Genomic DNA, 21,692 nt, shown 5'->3' on the forward strand with positions numbered 1-21,692 from the left:
TTATTGGACCTAATAACGATGCTGTTCATTCATCATCATGCTTAATAATTACCCTATGGATTTCTATAGTTACAATCCAGTTGACATTGGTCTCTGCCTGATCAGTAACAAAACACAGGCTGGTTTCCAGTAAAGATATTATGGGTTACATTTTGAAGATTCCATTAGGAGACAGATGGGCACTTGAGATTTTATCCCCCATACAGGTGCCACAATACCTTCAGGTGTCATTCTTAACTAATGCCTGAGCAAGGTGTAATACTTCCAAGAGGGAACTTAGTGTTGTAATTTGAGTCCTGGAAGTACTATTGCCGAGAACCAGGAATTCTAGAATTTAAATAATGATGGGAGGTAGTGGTACCGCTTTACTACCCAAGGTACCTGCAGTTACACACATGCCTACAGAGTATTCATCCATCTCTAGTCACAACTTGCTTTTATTGTTAATGGACTCTCCTCTGCCATTGTACAGTACTGTACATTCAGATACTTTATTGTACCATTGACTTCTGTGAGTACTGTGATTAGCTCAAGAGCCAACAAGTAAAAATGGTAGTGCAATCAGTGAAGTTGCATTGATTTACACTACCTGAAGATCTGGCCCAATGCCTGTGTACTGACTAGCCCTTGGCACAAATTTGAAATTAAATTACTGATTTCACAGATCTACCATTGTAAAAGGAATTAGTCTCACCAATATTTTGAGAACTTCACTGTGAGTGAACTTCTCCCCTGTGCTAAGGACCAGTGCAAGTCCCAAATCCCACTTAGGCACCCAAAATCAGGCTTATTGGGACTTAAATAATGCATACACCTTATGTTGGCATCAGCACAGGGATGAATTTCACCATTTGAGTATGTACACAGTATGCAACTGGGCACCTAGACCTATGTCTGTGCCTGAATAAGTGGGTAGCAAGGTATTGTATAGTCACATACTTAATTTAGCAATAAAATATATACAAATGTAGTACAAAAGTGTAGTAATTGGAAAGGGATCTGAGGGTAATGCACACTTCCAACTAGTGGTGAGCTCCGAGTGCAGTGTTCAAATCTGCAGCCAGTTCCAATGAAGTGTTTTGTTTCTTTTTGGAAAACACAAATTGCATTATAAGGTATGGATTAGTTCTGTTTATTTTATTTTTTGACTAAATGGATGTTTTAGATGGCTGTTTTCAAGGAGGCCCCATGGCAGAGGTGAGTCTTAAGGAGGCACTTGAGCAAGGATGGGGGCCTTGTGAATCAGCTAAGAAAGGGCATTCTGGGATTAGGGGCAGCGTAGAAGAAAGAGTGGGGAAGACATTTGCAGGAGAAATAGGTGAAAGGTGGTGTCATAGGCAGAGCAGAGCAGACAAAAGGGTCAATGAGAGGCAAGGAAGAAAGGTGACCACGATGATGCCAAGTTATGGATCTGAATTGGTTCAATGTAATGATTTGGAAGTATATTGGACGTAAAGGTTCCTTAACTAATGTCAGATGAGGAAAAAAACTTGCCTTTGAAAATGTATGCTCTGTGGTGAAAGGACTGAATCATAGCTGTGTTTGGAAAGTGACTAGTAGATGTAGACTCTACTTTCTTACATGTAATACAAAATAATAATTAATAATGAGCAACAATCTGAGTGAGCTCTGTACTGGCAGAAATTAAGCCATGTTAACTGCAGACGTCTGACACCTTTTTCCCCATAAAAAAAGAGTCAAGCCTTGTGTGCATCTTGCTTGGGTTTTTTTGAAAACTGCCCAGGCTCAATGTTCCCCGAAGCAGGAGCAAGCAAAAGTTACTGGAGCACTTGATCCTACTGTTAGTTAGCTAGCAATGTCTTGTTTTTACAACTAATGCAAAGCTCTCATTGCACTGATTAGAGCACACTGCATTCATGGGGGAGTTGTAAAAGGAGAGGATGTGGCAAGGTGGTATAGAGTGCACATGAACACAGATACTGCTTGGCAAACACTGACTGAAGATTTGTGAGAGCTACTCAAACAGTGGAGGACCAGTTGAATTTGTCAGTCCTCCCTCCCCCCGATTTAATGGCATCATTATTAAAGAAAGTTGAAAATACTGTCAGAAGTGAGATTTCCCTTTTCAGTGTGTTACATCTGCTGCAATAGGCTTGTTGACTTCTCTGAATTTCTAAATGCTTCTGGGAGCTGATGGATAATTTTAGGCATATTATGCCAATTACTGGTTGCATTGCCTGACCACTAATTAAGTAACAAACTATGATGGCTGAAAGCCACCAGAATTGTCATCCATGGAACAGCAGCATATTCTGTATTTCCCTTCCTTTGCCTTCAAGGAACGTGCTAGTGAAAGAAAAACTAGCTCATGCTGACAAAAAGCCACTTTCAATGCATCTTCAAGGCTGAAAATTCAAGCAATTGGGAATGAGGAAGTTCCAGAAGTTGCAGGCCAAACTTTTCAAACTTGGGTACATTAACATGCAGCAAGTGGCCTGATTTTCAGAGGTGATGACTACCTACAGCTTCCATGGATTCCATGGGAGCTGCAGCAGTTCACTACTACTGCAAAACAGCCTATTTACGTAGGTGCCTAACTAGAAAACACAACATAATGTAGGATCATCAGACTTTTTAGGTGTCCAGGGCATGTGTCCAAAATTCAGCTTATTGTCTTACCTTTCCACAAAGCAGAAGTCTAAGTACCACTCATTCTGCCCCACTTGCCTACGAAGAAAACAAAAACAATTTGGGAAAGACACAGACTTGACAGAACAAGGGGATTATTCCTCAGACATGTTCCCATGACAACCCTGCATGTAACACCTCCTACTGCAAAAAGAAAAGGAGTACTTGTGGCACCTTAGAGACTAACCAATTTATTTGAGCATAAGCTTTTGAGAGCTACAGCTCACTTCATCGGATGAAGTGAGCTGTAGCTCACGAAAGCTTATGCTAAAATAAATTGGTTAGTCTCTAAGGTGCCACAAGTACTCCTTTTCTTTTTGCAAAGACAGACTAACACAGCTGTTACTCTGAAACCTACTACAGCCATTGAAAACTGAGATTCTGTGTCATTGTGACTGCAATTTAGACTTTTGTTTCACATTCTTCAATCTTCTCTTCTTTTTTTCTGGTGCCCCACTCAGTCTAGTGAAGCATGAAGCTCCAAAAGTTCAGAGTTTGAGTTCAGAAGCTTGTGATTCTGCAGAATTGGTCTGGAAATCTCATAAGAACAAGTTTTCTCACAGATCTCTGGCTGTTCAACTTCAGGACAGAAGTACTTTTCAGAAATGGGGGGAACACTTTCACATTTTGAAATGCATGCTGATATATACACAAAGTTCAGTTTAAGCTTGACTGTAAATACAGTCTGGGCAAAGATTCAAGAGACTTCTGTTTTCTGAACTTGCTTGCCCCGTCTTTAGACAAGACCTCACCTGGAACAAGTAAGGAATGGAAATGACCCATCAGGTTATTTATTCCATCTCCCTGCCATTTCAGAAATATTCCCTGTGGCATGTTCTCCAACGCTTTGTATATACCAGTTTTAAATGACTCAAAGGGAAACTCAAGTCAAACACACCAAGTTTCACAGTTTTGTGTTGAAGCCATGTGAAACCTCAAGGAAATACTAATGGGCTGAAGGATTTTAATCAATCACCTGTGCACTTCCTATACACAAATGGCATCTACCATTCTTCACAAAAAACCCATCTGTACTATTGAATCTGAAGATTGAATATGTAAAGCAGTAAGTGTAGTACATACAGACCAATGCTATAGGATTATTATTATTATTACGTGCCTTCGTCTGTTAGCACACCGTGTGTGGTATGACTTCTGTCAGAAAACAAATCTTATTTTTATATTTACCTTGTCAAAACACTGAAGCATTACATTAATCATTAAAGGATTGTCAACATTTTAACAGATCACACTTGTAATGTTCCAAACTAAAATAAACACCCACAAGCAGATAAAACAAAAATTTGTGGAAAGTAAAACATATGGAGATATAAATTCTGAGAGTAGGCAGGTGAGCAAGATTGTGTCTTATAGCAATAAAATGGGAAAAAATAGCATAGTAAGAACTATTTTTTTTATTTTCTCAACCAATATTGCCTGACTACATGAAAAAGAGACTGCGATGTTACAGAATATTAATGTCTAAATATAATACGCAATCCTTTGTTCAAATCATTGGAAATACACTGATCTTTTACTAGCACCTCTTTTCCTTTTCCCAACAATGTTAATTATTCTATCAATTAAATCAGTAGTTTTGCTTTTGCTACATAAGACAAACAAATGATTTGTTCTGGTCTCTTAAAATTCTGTTATGGGGGAGAATAACATTATTTAGCACTTACACAGTGCTTTACAATTCCAAAGCACTCTACAGAAGTGGTTTAATTTATCCTTGTCACTTGCCTTTGAAGTAGAGAAGTAGTAGTCTCTCCAGTTTACAAATGGGGAAGTTGAGACAAGGAGGTTAAGTGATTCACCCAGTGCCACTTGAAAAAGTCAGTGTTAGAGACAGAATTAGTACTCAAGAGATCCTGGTTTCAGCACTGGTTTCAAACCACTAGTTCACATTTCTCCTACAGCTTATTTCCTAATATATAGATTTTTGTTTTCATATTTAAAAGTTATGGAGTCTTATTATTGAAGAGTTATATATTCATTTTGGGTAAAGTAGGCTAGCCTCATGCTGACCCTCTGCACTGGGGTGCATTTCAGCTTTTTAAATTTTATTCATAAGGTCATCCAAAAAGGAAGTTTCCAGCATGGCCTCTCTTTTTGACCTGTCCAGTGGTACAGAAATCAGGGCTATAAACAATGCTTAATCCCCTTGTTTGCCTTTTTGTTAGTTCTTGCTCTTAGGGGTCAACAATAATGTTTTTGGAATTATAAATTGTGGCATTGGTCACATTACTGTTAAAGCTTTGTCAGCACTTCCTCTCTTTGCAGGGGTTTGGGAATCAGCCATCAAGATTTCCTGCAGGCTAACATTTAGCATATGCAATTTAAGTGAATTTTTGAACTAATTTTGAGGAAAAAAAATCAGTTTAGCCATTTCTAAATTAAACAAACATACAGGGAATAAAAACTTTCTGCTCTTGAAAACTTTTCTGCACTCGCTAAACAGCTTTGAATAGAGGAACACAAATGAGGTGTTTGCTCGTGGTTTTATATTTCTCCTATAACCTTTTTGCTATGGGTTCCATATCCTCTGTGCAGTCACTTACTTTGAAATGCCAACATTTCCTGGAATACTGTCACTTCAAATGAGGCGTGCGAGGTGCATAATGCAACGTGGACATTGCTTTTTTCACAAGCCTTGCCTTCCTATTTGCAAACCATAAACAACATTGGAGCCCAAAACTCTTGGGAGGAGAAAAAGGAATCAAGTAGTGATTTGCCACTCCCTATAGACCAGCTGCATTTCCTCCTTCTCATCCCATTACTGGAGCAGGAAATTGAGTTGGTCTATGAATTGCCAAGCTGGCAAGTGCACAACTGCAGGTGGCCTTCATAGTCACTTGCATTGATTAGTTTTAAGGTTTGCATCACCTGGTATGTTATACCGCACAGAAGTGGTTAACGTCAAAGAGATGCTGAAAATAGGAGATGTATATGTGCAATTAAGATTTTTACATGGATAGCCATGATGTTTCAAAGACTTGGCACATTAACAATTACACCCATGAAAAGAGTTGCATTGAAGATGATGGGATCTCTCATAAAAGTAACGGTATTCAAATGTGTCAGTGTTTGCAGCGGAAGTCCCTAAGTAATTAATTACACACTAGACTGGAATGGCTTCAGAAGAATCTTTCTCGTCTAGTGCAGAAAAATGCCTTTAAAAATACTGAATTTGTATTTAACAGATCGACTGTTGCCATCGCTGTTTGTCAACAACACAAATAAAATACACTATGAAAAACTGCCTACATGCAAAATTACCTGACAGACCAGAATGGCCCTGGGTGTTTAATATGATTTCATGACTAATTACATATTTCCCAAACCAGTTAGAGCTGGTCTTTTGAGTTTGTGAGAGATTTTTTTAAACACAAACCAACCCTCCAGGTATGACCTATTTAAATAATAACATTTTGTTCTCCGATTGACTTCAAATGGATTTTTAGGTGCCCAGCACATCTGAATATCAGGCGTAAGGGGTCTTAAGTTGGGAAGCCCAAAATGACAGCTCCCTAAATCAGTGGTCACACCTTAAAATGTTATCATTAGGGTCCATCATGCAAAGTGCTCAGGATTGGGCCTGTAATTTGTCATAGGAAGTAGCATTTGAAAAAGACAGTGTCTGATCTGATTCAGTCTGTGGAAAGGAGAGGGAAGTTAATGATGTAAAAGATGCCAGCTTGACAGCCTTGTCTGAAAATCTGTATTTAGCCACAGCACAGATAAAACATCGACAGCAACAGTGCAAAGCTTCCTCAGATTGCCCCACCAAAGTGCCTCACTCTTAATCTGGATGAACCACCTAGAATTGAATGAATAGTGTAGCCTCATGCAAGCTCAGTTCTTGGCCGCTATGCTGAAACTGCCACCACTTGTGGTTTGGTTTGTGTGATGGAGTCTATTGGGAACTGAAATGAGATCACTGACCAGTCATCGGATGGCAAATATTTTCAATCACTAGCAAGCTTGCCTGGATTTGAACTGGTCATCCAGGCAGTGCCTTGACTAAGAAAAAAGATGTGTTCTTAACTGGAGTGCTAACTTGAGGTAAAAGCCTAGTGAAGACAAGGCAGTCTGTAGTTTTCCCATGAGTTGGCAAGTGGATTTAAGACTAGTCTTTCCCATACCTTTAATACAACCTGCTGACTTGTGTGCAAACTACAGACTGCCTTATCTTCACTCAGATTTAACTAGAGTTAGCTATTTGCATTAAGAACACATCTTTTTTTCCTTGAAGCCAAGGCTTGAGAATGGAAAAGCTGATGTTTAAGTAATACTGTCTTTTAACAAGTTTTTCTTCAGCCATTTTATTCCTTCTTTCATCTCTATTATTTTTTAAATACCCAGTATTGTGGTGTAGTCATACCAAAGTCTTTCTTTAGAGTTGTATTTCCATGAAAATCTTTTCTATTTTCTCATTATTAGACAATCCTAACATTTTTGCCAATAGGATTCTGCCTGCACAAGCACTTCTAATGTAGATTATGGCCTCTTACCTATTAAGTCTTTCAGAAATCCCGTAACATTTCTGTGGGCATTGAGTGCCTTTATCAGTGCTGATAATATTTTAGGCCATTAATATGAATACACTGTTATGCTTTGTTGGCATTTTATGGCTGCTTTTAGCATTGGAGCAGAGTTTCTTAATTTTTTTTAATCCATTTAAGGATTTAAAAAAAAAAGTCATTCTTGGAAAGTAATTCAGGCATTATGCAGTCTGCATTGAGCAACAAAGCATTATGAATGATTATTTAAAAAAAACAACTCTCCCTATCAGTCATGTTTTTTTAGCCTCTTTCCCACTGTCCCATGCAGGATTGCATTTTCTAGGCATCAATTTCACATAGCCTGCTGAGAATGCTTGTATTATAACAGTAGTTGGGTAGCAAAACCCTACCATTAGAATAAACCAATTTTTGTTACTGTGGTACTTGGAAAATCATCATTACCATTTCAAACTTCTTGAGGGGGGCTGTATTTTGAAAGGGATCCCTCTCCACTCCTTAGAAAATAAAAACTATTGTAGATACTGGTAGAGAGTTCAGCAGAACATAAATGGCCCATTGGGGAATATTGTGGCCTTTGAGAGGAGCTAGGGAGCAGGAAGACTGTACCAGTAGCAGCTCCCTAGGACTGACACAGTAATTCTGGGAACCGTGGGCTAGTGCAGACACCACACACTCTTTTATAGAATACAACATATGCTCCGCTCTAACTGAGGCCATCTTCTCTGTCGAATTTGTGGCCAGAGCCCCAACCTTGCCATTGCTTGTTCCTTTTGACGAGGCAGATGCTGTTTGGGGTGCAAACATGGAGCAGTCCTTGCACTCATTTTCAGCCTTGGAGCAGAGGCACAAAGTGGGAGAGAAGGAATCCCCATGCTCTCTCCTCTCCCTTGGGCACCACTGTGCTGACAGGCCCCAGGTGGCCCTTTGTTCAACAGCACAAGGATTTCCACATTTAAGAATCTGTCACTCCCGAGAGGTCTGTCTTGATTCAGCACTCTTCTTAGGAACCCTTTGAAATCTTCAGCAGCAAAATTGAATTGCAGGGATAATCTCTACTGCTGTAATTCTGCTCTGGGTCAATTACTGGTGACTAGGCTCGGTGATGAAAGGATAGTATCATCCTTGCATATCTGAAGAGCTAGTGGAAACTTAAATTATTCATATATTATTCTTTTGGTTCCCTTCATAAACCATGAAAGCATTTGTCTGCAGTAGTATCAGACACTGGTCTGTGCGAAAGTCCCGTTTCCTAGCCCCTTTTCCATTTTAAGAGAATTGGTTTGGGACCTAATCTAGATGGCTTACTAGCTATTTTTAATAAATTGGAAGTGGTCTCTGATTTGATTTGCTCCTCCTTTTTTCCATCAGACGTGTGGGCAGCTAATTTTGGAAGTTGCAGTCAGTTTTAGTCCTGCACAAGGAAGCAAGATAATACTGGAGGGGTCTTTGCTGTATAGGTCCTGGGTAGGTGTAGAGGGGGTGATGTTATTTCCATGGAAAGCTGTCTTGGTTCAGTACCAAGAATTAGGACCTGGGAGCCTCAGCACATCTATCTGCTTGCTGTGGAAAAAGAGTTCTCACTCCAGTGGTTCTCACACTGGGTGCATTTCAGTGTCCATCAGGAGGGAAGAGGGCCCATAATAGCATTTCTCTTCTGTGAGTGGCCTACAAAATGAGACCCAGTTCAGAGCCACTATTAACCAAATTGAGACACACTTGCTAATCAAAGCTTTTTAAGGTTATCAAGGGCTACATTTTCTTTTTCCTTTTTTTATTTTTTATGTATCATTTTAAAAGACGTCATCGTTCAGTCATAGGTGTTAAAACAAGACACTAATCACAAACAAACCAGGGTCTTGGAGATAAAAAGACATCAAAACATCGTGCAAGTCACCCAAGTCACGTGTAATGTGCTGAACATCTCTATTTACCCTTTAAAGCATTAAGGAAATGCATATAAAGCCAATTGTCCTTTGGCATTCTGACATAACGATTACAGCTTAGGCTGTTTTAATGGTAACATCAAAAAATTGAAATTGATCTACGGAAGATTTAGATATATCATCTTTAGAATCAGCCTTATTTACGTCCATTATTTTCAGATGAGCAGATAAATCTTTAACTTAATCATGAAATAAATAATTTACATGTAATTTGGATGAGTACCTTACAAAGTTTTGGCTTAAATCTGTAAGGAATTATTGTGAGCTATAGGTATATAAGGCACTCTGAAGATGATTTTTAATAATAGTCACGCCAGAAGGCTGCCCCAATTTAACTATATTAGTTGCTAAACCAATTTAGCTAAATCAGTACTGTTTTGGGGTGTGGACATGTCTTTATGCGCCAGCTGATGAGATGGGGGTTTATTCAGAGAAAAGGAACCTTTTCAGGAAGGTGAATTTTTCAGCTGGAAATTTAGGTTGCGGTTATAGCTCAATTTAAATCTTATAGCAATTTCTCTAGACAGAATTGATGTGCTTTAATCAAAAACATTTTGTGTATGTTTTTAATTTTATCTCTCCCCCCCATTTCATGTTTATAGTTTAACAGCACCCGCTCGCCTTCCCCCACTGAGTGTTGCCACATGACCCCATGGAGTAGAAAGGTATTGGAAAAACAAGCATTCTTAAACTAACAGCCCTGTCTCATTTATTTTTTCCCTTTCAAACCTCTAACCCTTTCTTTTGCTTGCTTTTCGCTTCTCACTTTGTTGCACTATCTCAAAGAAAACTTTTATACGCTACTCTCTTATCAATAAGGAACAACATTTTTTTCCCCATTTTGGGTAACTGTAATAGGTTTAGTGGACCGCAAGATCATTTCCTCCTATTGACTAGCTTTGAAGGTCTGGATCGAGATGGACTCTATAATGTGGGTGATTGCATTTTATTTTCTTGCAATGTTCAGAATAGACCAATATTTTTCAAAACCATAAGAAACCATCAAAATGATGCCAGAGCAAAAGCATACATTTATTCTCTGGACAGTTGTCATTCCCATTGTTTGCAAACAGTAGTTTTGGCAGACAGTCAGAGCCTGCAGTCAGGTCACTACGCTTTCTTTGTCCAGCAATCCATTGTTATTCAGGGAAGGAATCAGCAACAAAATGGTGTGTGTGTGTGTGTGTTTCCCCAATGCCCCAAACTTTTTGGGGGGGAATAAAGGAGGGGGAAGTTACCTAGGAAACAAAGTCTTTTGTGCTTGAAGTTTATATGAGCTACTCACAGTCTGCTGGTGATCAGCACAAAAGCTGAGGAGAGAAAGAAGACTGCAAAGTTTTACTAAAACCGTATATGGAAAAAAACGCTTTTCTCAAAGGGGGGAAGATACCCTGTCTCCTGAGTTTGTGGGTGTTTTTGCAGATAACATTTATAAGGTAAGTGTCCTGGAATAGTTTAAATAGGTGCATGATCTTAAACACTTTTGGAACTGGTTTGGAAATGTTGTTTGCCAAGCTTTAGACCTTCAACTCCCACAGGATTTGTGGGAACTCTATGAATAGGAATGGCACAAAGATGATAATTAGCATGTGATCATGTAATATTAGGTAACTACATGCTAAATACTGTGCCAAAGAAAGGGAGAAAAAATTGTTTGTCTTAACCACATAGGTGCACAAAACTAAAACCCTGGAAATATACTGTAAACAACAGCCATAGGCAAGAGCCCCAATAGTTAGCCAGCTGGGAATCTAACACTAAAAAGAAAACCAGACTCAAAAATATTTCACAGTATTTAGAAAAAGACGTAAGCAGATGTCCTGAACTAGTCAAGGACTGATCAGTCACTACAGAGAAGTATATTAACTTCAAAAAGGGGGGAAAGTAGGGCAGACATAGAGTAAGGCATGTGGGTTTTCCCCCCCATTTCCAAACAAAATGGAAACAGAGAGAGTTTGAAAATGTGTCTTTAACTGTAAAGTTAGGAGAAAATGTTTTTCACTTATTACTTTATTGTTAGGTGAAACTACAACGGTATTAGAGTTCAGGACCTTTATTCTATTTTAAAACACTTGTTTTTCTTCCATTTAACTGACTTTTCTCTTGCTTATTTGGCTTTCTATACTTCCATATCTATGTTCTGAATTATTTGCATGGTTTCTAAATAATACTTTGAACTTCTTAATAGGGCTGTTGATTAATCGCAGTTAACTCATGTGATTAACTAAAAAATATTAATCGTGATTAAAAATATTAATCGTGATTAATTGCAGCTTTAATCGCACTGTTAAAGAATAGAATACCAATTGAAATTTATTAAATATTTTTGGATGTTTTTCTACATTTTCAAATATGTTGATTTCAGTTACAACGCAGTGTAATTGACGTGTACAGTGCTCACTTTATATTATTTTTATTACATATTTGCACTGTAAAAATGATAAAATAAATAGTATTTTTCAATTTACCTCATACAAGTAGTGCAGTGCATTCTCTTTATCATGAAAGTGCAACTTACAAATGAGGATTTTTTTTTGGTTACATAACTGCACTCAAAAACAAAACAGTGTAAAACTTTAGAGCCTACACGTCCACTCAGTCCTACTTCTTGTTCAGCCAATCACTAAGACAAACAAGTTTGTTTACATTTATGGGAGATAATGCTGCCCTCTTCTTATTTACAATGTCACCTGAAAGTGAGAACAGGCGTTCACATGGCACTTTTGTAGCCGGCATTGCGAGGTATTTACGTGCCAGATATTCTAAACATTTGCGTGCCCCTTCATGCTTCGGCCACCATTCCAGAGGACATGCTTCCATGCTGATGACGCTCATTAAAAAAATAATGCGACTGAATTCCTTGGGAGGAGACTTGTATATCTCCCACTCTGTTTTACCCGCATTCTGCCATATATTTCATGTTATAGCAGTCTCAGATGATGACCCAGCCCATGTTGTTCGTTTTAAGAACACTTTCACTGCAGATTTGACAAAACACAGAGAAGGTACCATTGTGAGATTTCTAAAGATAGCTACAGCACTCAACCCAAGGTTTAAGAATCTGAAGTGCCTTCCAAAATCTGAGAGGGACGAGGTGTGGAATATCCGTTCAGAAGTCTTCAAAGAGCAACACTCCAATGCGGAAACTACAGAACCCAAACCACCAAAAAAGAAAATCAGCCTTTTACTGGTGGCATCTGACTCAGATGACGAAAATGAACATGCATTGGTCCACACTGCTTTGGATTGTTATTAAGCAGAACCCGTCATCAGCATGGACGCATGTCCCCTGGAATGGTGGTTGAAGCATGAAGGGACATATGAATCTTTAGCACATCTGGCAAATAAATATCTTGCGACGCCAGCTGCAACAGTGCCATGCGAACGCCTGTTCTCACTTTCAGGTGACATTGTAAACAAGAAGTGGGGAACATTATCTCCCGCAAATGTAAACAAACTTGTTTGTCTGAGCGATTGGCTGAACAAGAAATAGGACTGAGTGGACTTGTAGGCTCTAAAGTTTTACACTCTTTTAATTTTGAATGAAGTTATTTTTTGTACATAATTCTACATTTGTAAGTTCAACTTTCATGATAAAGAGATTGGAGTACAGTACTTTTAATGGGGGAATACTATTTCTTTTATCATTTTTACACTGCAAATATTTGTAATAAAAAATAAATATAAAGTGAGCACTGTACACTTCATATTCTGTGTTGTAATTGAAATCAATATATTTGAAAATGTAGAAAACATTCAAAAATATTTAAATAAATGATATTCTATTGTTTAACAATTAATTTTTTTAATTGCTTGACAGTCCTAGTTCTTAAGTTAGTTCTTAAGCAGCTAATCCTCTCCTGGTTAATATTTATCTTGACACCAGAATCATCAACACCAGTTACAGCCAAATGTGTAGCTGTAGTTTTTTTGTATCCTTAAATCTGAATGTATTCCTAGCTGATTAGTAAAAGTGAAATTTGTATCTTTTTTTTTCTGAACTAAGGATTGATACTTTGAAAGCTTTGGACCTCTTAATGCATATCCTCAAATTAATGCTTACATGGCGCCAGTTTTCAGTGGTAGTCAATGTACTTGTGTGTACAAAAACTTTGCATGCACATTTACCAAAACTTTATGCGAATGCAAAAGTGGCATGCACAAATGGATATTTAAATGCCTAAAATCGGTCATAATTGTGTGCACACTAGCAGCAAATGCACATAAATAAAGTGCATGCCTCTTCCCATTAAAAATGTGTCCTATACACATTTAATCTACACTAAAACGTTTCCAGTATGTTGAGGTATTTTTGTCTTTTTACTGTATATCATGTATCTGTGGGAACAACAGTCATACCATTGTTTGGAATATCTATAATTCTTCATTGCTCCCCTGTAATCTACCTCTAATCTCTTTCTACTGCTTTGTTTAAAAATTAGTCTTGTATGACTAAACAGTGAACACTGATTTTGAATGTATTCATTTGCAGTCCCATCCACCAGAGGAGGAAGATACAGATGTCATGCTAGGGCAGAGGCCGAAAAATCCAATACATAATATCCCTTCTACACTGGATAAGCAAACTAATTGGAGCAAAGCACTACCTCTCCCAACTCCAGAGGAGAAAATGAAACAAGATGCCCAAGTGATTTCCTCTTGCATTATCCCCATCAATGTCACTGGTACAAATCTCTTCTATTTCTTTTGCTTGATTCAAGGGTGGTCAGGTCAGAACATTTCATTATATTAACTGTGTTTCAAAACACAGGACTTTACAACCTACAAGTAAAGACTTTGACTCAAGAATTTAATTTTGTACAAGACACTAACTGAGCTAAATTCCTCCCTCATGTAGATCCACTGAAGTCAATGGCATTACATCCAGAATTAATTTGGCCCAGTGTATTTGTGTCACATTACAAACTGTTATCTAACACTAAATTACACGGTATGATGTGTAATTTTGTTCTGTGTATGACTGGCAACTGGTATTTAAAAGGACATAAAGCAGCTCTTTGAATTTAGCTAACTGAATTAATGCAGAAATCGTAGTGGTTAATCATATGACAATCATGTGTAACCAAGCAAATAAGGGCAGAGAAAATATTATAACACTTGCAGTACTTTAAATATGCAAGTAATGGTCATGTAGTATGTAAGCCATTGCTTTGAGATCTCTTGTCATGCTGCTAAGCTGAAGGTATAGTAATGGCATCTTCATTTATTTATAACACTTTTAGTTTATGCTTTTATGCTTTATTCATGTTAAGAATTTGTTTACATATTAGTATGCAGCGGGTATATACATTATTAAATGTGAGGGATAATTTATTTCCAAAAGCCAAAAATAAGCTTCCATTTCCTTTCTGTCTGTCTTCCATTTTCTGTCTCTTTCTCATGTATGATTCAGTGATTAGAGTACTAAAGTCATCTGAGTTTTCCATAAAACTACCTTGCACCAATTTTTGATTAATTTCAGAGTGTAAACTAGGCAGCCTCTATGACTGAAGACTCAAGTGTAATGATCAGCAAGAAAAGCTGTGTCCTTCAGTTAAACTTATAACTAGAGTTGGGTGAAATTGTTCAGCTGAAGCTTTTTTCTTATGAAAAATGCAGATTCAGCAGCACCAGATTCATGAATTTATGTAAGTTTTGCCAAATTGTTTTAGGGGGAAACATCTGAAAAAAATTGAAACATTTCATTTCAACATTTTCTAAGTGAAACATTTTGATTTTTTTTTTTCAGTTTGAAAAGATTTTTCATTTCAAAATTTCCTTTAATTTTATTTTAAAAAATTTAAAATGTTAAAAAAAATCAAAATTGAATTGAAACATTTTGACTTTGTCAAAGCAATATGTTTGATTAGATCCAGGATTTTATTTATTTGTTTCGATATGCCAAAAATTTGGAAAATTTTCATTTTCAGTCTAACCCAAAACATTTTTATTTTACTTTTCAAAATTGCCAATGAATCAAAAATTATTTTATTTGCACAGCTCTACTTAAAACATAAAAGTAAGTATTATTTATTTCTTTGTGCTTTTCTGGTACTGCTCTAATCAGGGAAGGGTGTGAGGGTCAGAGATCCTTATGGGACATCAGAGCAGAAAGTAATACTGTGATAACTAACAGGATTGATTATAAGTACAACGTGAGGCCTTAAAGAGTATATTCTCCTCAGCATGCACGCACCTATTTCCTACTGTCACTAAAGTTACACATACATATTTAGAGGAGAGTATACCCTTAGATCTGGGATAAATGTCAATTTTTCCAGTAATAGAGTTTTTGTCTGGTCTCTACCTGCCATAAATTGGAACCAAATGTCCACTGACCAGTTTACAGCCCAAGAATAGTACATAATTTTCTGAATGTTTAATGTGTATCATTCTCATTAACACTATCTGAATAATTTGTACACATAAAGGGGAGAGTATACCCCACTCCACCTGCCACTGGGAGATGACCTGGCACATTGGCCACAGGGGTCACATACAACTAACTCATAATTGCTGGAATATCAGCAATTTTAAAGCAATTTGATTGTGTTTAAAAAAAAAAACCTGATAAACATTCACGTTAAAAAAATTACAGGTAATGGAGTTTAGAGCACTTTTCTTCATTATTAAAAAGTTCTTCCTCTCCTTATTACAGGGGCATTGGTGGTTACGGGACATCTGTCTGAAGCCTCTATTATACTGTAGTAGATATCAAGAAGAACTTTTACAAGAAAGTTACTTTTTAATGTTTTACATTGTTATGTAATGTAATATGTATGTGTGTGTGTGTATAATTATGTTTAATATAATTATACGCTATTTAACATAGAGCTTTTATTTTTTTATTTTTTTAGTCAGGATTGGATTGTTTTGTTTTTTCTAAAGATTGCAAACCAGAGAAAGAGTAGCCTCAATTTCACTGTTTATAGCCCTGGCCCACTTATTCAAACATGTCTTGCCAACTTTAGAGAGCATGACTTTGCATTTGCTAGAGAAGCCAGCCCAGTTAAGTGCCATAGGTGCTGGAACTAGGGGTGCTGTGGGTGCTGCCGCACCCTCTGGCTTGAAGTGGTTTCCATCATATACAGGGTTTGCAGATTAGTTCGGTGGCTGTCAGCACCCCCACTATACAGATTGTTCCAGCACCCCCGCTAAGTGCTCTATTTTTTGGCTGTCTTCAATTTAACTTTTTATTGATCATGGAGAAAAACAAAGCTTCCTTTAATAACACCATACAAATGTAAATAAAATGAGATGTTCTTATCTATTCTGTATAGCCAAAAGTTTTTAAAAAATGAGTGTCTAAAGTTCAGTTCTTAAATCCACATTTAGACACCTAAGTATGTGGCCTAGTTTTCAAAAGTGCTTGTCACCCAGCAGCCACCATTGACTTCTATGGGAGGCTGCGGGGTAATCATGCCCGTTCTGAAGGTGGCTAAATGTGGATTTAGAAACTGAACTTTAAGTACACATTTATTTAAATGTTGACCCTATATAACAGTTAAGAAAAATGTTCTCTAAACTTGTATGTGGATATAAAATACTTCATTCACCTGTTCCTTAGCACCTTGGTCTCCTCAGAATTACCAATCTATGGCAAAATAGTTTTATGAACCAGTTTTTTTAGTTAGTTACTTACTTAGTTAATTAGTTTGTTTAAATGAGTCAGAATATAGCTGACCAGATTCAGGTTATCATCTTGGCTGCTCCCATTCTTTGCAGAGGTGTTGACGTCATTGTCTCCATGGCAAACAAATAAGTAGCTGTGATAAAGATGCCTGCCATGGAGAATTCCTAACTGTTTTCCTTTTCTTATTTGTTTACTTTATTTTCTCTCCTTCTGTTTCTTTTGGCAGTGCAGGCTGCTGAGAGGGAGCCGGAGTTAGAAGTAACACTGTGATATACCGTAATATAATTTACATAAGAGCTGCATAAGGGCTCCATTATATTTATTCACAGGCTTAATCCAAGCTCACATACCTCCACTGTGTTCCAGCCATGACATTTGTTTACCATTTCTAAAGGCTAATGAGACCTATTTATGGGTTGCAGGAGTTGGTTTTGACAGAGAGGCTAGTATACGCTGCTCTCTTGTTCATTCACAATCTGTACTACAGCGAAGACGAAAGTTGAGAAGGAGGAAAACCATCTCTGGCATCCCCAGAAGAGTGCAACAAGAAATAGGTGTAGTATAAATAAAAATCTTCAATAGATAGCATTCTAACTGACTTAAATCGCAGGGATCTGAGGTGGTAGCCTGCCTTCCAAACTGCTTTCCAAGGAAACATTTCCGCTTTTATGGTTGTGGAGTTTGGAAATGATGTGTTTTGGTTTTTTTTTCTTTAATACAGTAAACAAAGCTATATTACTCAATATGGCCTTGACATACCACAGGCCTTACCGAGTGATATAGATATACATGTTCAACCCTTATTGTTTAAATGTAATCAGTTACTTAATTTTTTTTTCACTTTATTTTTGTTCTATAACCATAATTATGTGCATAAAAAGTAACTAGATTCAGTGAAAGTTTTTTCTTGTGCAAGAGATATTAAGGTAAAGAAGTGACAGATGATATCCTGCAAGATGATGCGCTGTCACAGCACCCAGAACAACTTACATATATAGCCAATTGAATATTTGCATTAGACATCTGCAAGTGCTTTTCTGGAAACTTCGTCAAACATTATTCTTATCTATTTTTCCTATTTCAATTCCCACTCATTCTTTATTACTGAGGATGAAATCAGGAGGCCTAACTCTGATCTCGTATCAGTGTAAATCAGAAGTAACTCTTTGTAAGTCAGCTCTAGTGTAAAATGGGTGTGAGATCAACATTAGATCCAGGATCTTTATTTCTTAAGCATACATCTATTCCTGAAGCCAACCAGGTATGTGTTGATATAAGGGAATTAGCAACTAGAGCCTATGAAACAAGGATCCTGTTATTATGCAAGTGCCCTTGGTAGTAAAGAATCCGATAAAGAAAATTCATACATATACCATCAAAATAGATCTGTTTTAAATAAAAATGATTACAAAGTTTTCTATAAGGCAACAGCTCATTAAAACAGCCTTTATTAGTTGAAATACAGTGACACAAACTAAAAAGTGAATATTTATCTTGTCACAGCAAGATCAGCTCAGCGCGAGATCACATTGCAGGAATAGGAGAACCAAGATCACATTGCAGGAATAGGAGAATTTCCCATCTTACCGGGATAAGGTCTGCCTTATATGCTTTTTATAGTAAAGTTACATTTGGTACGATACTCAGCAAGAAAAAAGTCTACAACAAATATGTTTCTTGGGTTACTCTGCGGGTCATTGTTAGTCAGCAAATGTAAAAATGTATCTCACACAATTTTACCTGTATCCTAGATTCTGATGAATCACCAGTAGCGAGAGAACGGAATGTGATTGTGCATGCAAATCCAGACTTCTCAAGTACAATCAACAGAAGATCAGGTACCAGAGACTCTGAGTGCCAGACTGAAGAAATTCTCATTGCTGCTCCATCCAGAAGAAGAATCCGAGCTCAGAGAGGTCAAAGTGTTGTAGCCTCCTTGTCACATTCAGCCGGCAACATTTTGGTGTTGACAGACAACGGTGACGCGATGTTCACTACAGCAGTGAGCCACCGTATCCGATCACGGAGTCTTCCTCGTGAAGGTGTTAGAGCCAGTGAAGCTGATCAAGATGCTGATGCCAAAACTTCAGTGTATGAAGCAGAAGACTTTTTGGCAAGCCAAGAAAGAATCCCGAAAAAGGGTAACAATGCCATCAATAACCAGGGTTCACAAGAACACCAGCCCATAGGTTTAACTTGTTCTCAGCACCTACACAGCCCAGAACATAATGTAAATGAGAGAGGGAGGTCGAGGTTGTCAAGGATGGCAGATTCTGGAAGCTGTGAGATTTCATCAAACTCTGACACCTTTGGGAGCCCCATTCACTCTATCTCCACAGCAGGAGTCCTTCTTAGCAGTCACATGGACCAGAAAGATGACCATCAATCCTCGAGTGGGAACTGGAGTGGAAGTAGCTCAACATGTCCCTCACAGACATCGGAAACCATTCCTCCTGCTGCTTCTCCTCCGCTGACTGGCTCTTCACACTGTGACTCAGAATTGTCACTGAACACTGCTCCTAATGCCAATGAAGATTCTAGTGTCTTTATAACAGAGCAGTACAGTGATCACATCGATAAGGTTCGAGGTCACAGGGCAAGCTCCTTCACCTCCACTGTAGCAGATTTACTTGATGACCCCAATAACAGCAACACAAGCGATAGTGAATGGAATTACTTGCATCATCATCACGATGCATCCTGTCATCAAGATTTCAGCCCTGAACGCCCAAAGGACGACAGCCTAGGATGCCCAAGTTTTACGAGTATGGCCACTTACGATAGTTTTCTAGAAAAGACCCCATCTGACAAAGCAGACACTAGCTCACACTTTTCTGTGGACACTGAAGGATATTATACCTCCATGCACTTTGACTGTGGTCTCAAAGGTAATAAAAGTTATATTTGTAACTATGCAGCCACAGGCTCTGAGAATGGCCGGAATGCAGATGTTGCTTCCAGTCTCACTGATTGTGCCTGGCAGGATTACGTAAACCACAGGAGGCAGGGAAGACAGAGCATCTCTCTCAAGAAACCAAAGGCAAAGCCAGCCCCACCAAAACGCAGTTCATCTTTGAGGAAATCTGATGGCAGCACAGAACTTCCTGAGAAGAAAGAACCAAAGATAAACAGTGGGCAGCATGTGCCTCACACTTCCAGGGAAATGAAGCTGCCACTTGAGTTTTCAAATTCACCTTCTAGAATGGAAAACTCTAATCTGCCAAGCAAACAGGAACTCTCCTGGATTAATCAGAATGATAGTGAATTAAAGAACATTCAGTTTGACACCACGGATATTCCATCATTTAAAGATGAAGGTGCTGAACAATCTCACTATGCAGATCTCTGGCTTCTAAATGACTTGAAATCTAATGATCCTTATAGGTCTTTATCCAATTCAAGCACTGCTACGGGTACTACAGTCATAGAATGCATAAAGTCGCCAGAAAGTTCTGAATCACAAACATCACAGTCCGGATCGAGAGCCACCACCCCATCCCTCCCTTCTGTTGATAATGAGTTTAAGCTGGCTTCCCCGGAAAAGTTGGCTGGTTTAGCATCACCCTCTAGCGGTTACTCCAGTCAGTCTGAAACACCAACATCCTCTTTCCCGACAGCTTTCTTCTCTGGGCCCTTATCTCCAGGGGGTAGTAAAAGAAAGCCAAAAGTACCAGAAAGGAAGTCCTCATTGCAACAGCCTTCTTCTAAAGATGGCATTGTTTCTCTAAACAAAGATCTAGAACTTCCAATTATACCTCCTACTCATCTTGACCTAAGTGCTCTTCATAATGTCTTGAATAAACCATTTACTCACAGAAACCAGTTGCATGCTTTTAATCACAATAAACAGAATACGGTAGGAGAAGCACTGAATCCTAATCCTCCACCAGCCCTTGCTATTACACCTTCAGTTCTAAAATCTGTTCACCTTAAATCAATTAAGCCTGAAGAAGTGAAACAAAAAGACGATAATACAGACCTTCTCTGCATACAAGAAACCACATTAATGGTGACTGCCATTTCTCCAGGCAAAATGAGGCCACTTGTAGCTAAGAAATCAATATCACGTCAGTACTCTACTGAAGATGCCATAATGTCCTATATTGATTCTTCTCCAGTGGAGACAGGCCCTGATAAACTGCATTCAGAAAAAGGTTCATCTATCAGTGTACAGAATAATTGTGATCAAGAAACTGTAACCTTAGCAAATGTGGGTATTTTAGAAGCAAAAACCATGAAAGACCAAATGCACCCAGTTGGTGAGCCTTTACCAGAGAACACACAAGTATGTAACACTTCTGCAGAAGGGTTTCAAAAAGGTTTAGCTGCCTTTACAAGTGATTATGAAGTTAAGATAACTTATCATGAAACAGATCAGGAAGGGAGCCTTGATCCTGTGCAGATTAAGCAAGAATTACCTGCAGTCTATGAACAAAAGTTGGAATCTAAACCTGTGGATGAAACCACATTCCAGTCTGATCCACCAGCTGGGGGAGCAGACATTAGTAATCAGCCTAAGCATCAGTTTGATATAAGCCACCGTGATGACAAAGTGCCTGGGAATATCAGCTGTGAATCAGAGATATCACCTGTAAATTCACTTAATGAAAAAAGTTCTGAGCAGGAAAATGATGTTGCATCAGGTATTCCAACCAAAAGTGCCTCTGATGACAGCAGGGCAGAGGAGACACAGGGGAGTGCAGATGATGCTTCACTGAAAGGTCAGTTTTATAATTAACTAATTCTATAATTTAAAAAAGTGATTATATCAAGATGATTTTTAGTGATCACTAAAAATATTGATTCTCAGGTTGAGGGACTCTTCATAACTCCACTGATTTTAATGGAGCTATCCTGATTTATGTCAGCTGAGTATCTGGCTGACTTTATTTTAAACATTCTTACAAGAATATATATTTTGCATTCTCCTGTTACTTC

General features: G+C 38.1%; 1 protein-coding gene across 7 annotated transcripts in view; it reads left to right on the forward strand.

Moving 5' to 3' along the window:
• Window positions 1-21,692, forward strand: part of NHS (NHS actin remodeling regulator) — a 333,270-nt gene that overhangs the window by 303,887 nt on the left and 7,691 nt on the right. For 5 of the 7 annotated variants that reach the window (XM_037901092.2, XM_043537903.1, XM_037901105.2 and 2 more), the window contains exons 4-7: window positions 9,724-9,786; window positions 13,614-13,806; window positions 17,177-17,308; window positions 18,506-21,475. In XM_037901092.2, coding sequence (XP_037757020.1) covers window positions 9,724-9,786; window positions 13,614-13,806; window positions 17,177-17,308; window positions 18,506-21,475 — 3,358 coding nt within the window. Of the gene's footprint in view, window positions 1-9,723; window positions 9,787-10,233; window positions 10,558-13,613; window positions 13,807-17,176; window positions 17,309-18,505; window positions 21,476-21,692 lie in introns of those variants that run through there. The other 2 variants (XM_043537906.1, XM_037901098.2) reach the window with 2 other exon arrangements.

This window comes from Chelonia mydas, chromosome 1 (assembly GCF_015237465.2).
Source record: "Chelonia mydas isolate rCheMyd1 chromosome 1, rCheMyd1.pri.v2, whole genome shotgun sequence".
In the NCBI taxonomy this organism is placed as follows: Eukaryota; Metazoa; Chordata; order Testudines; family Cheloniidae; genus Chelonia; species Chelonia mydas.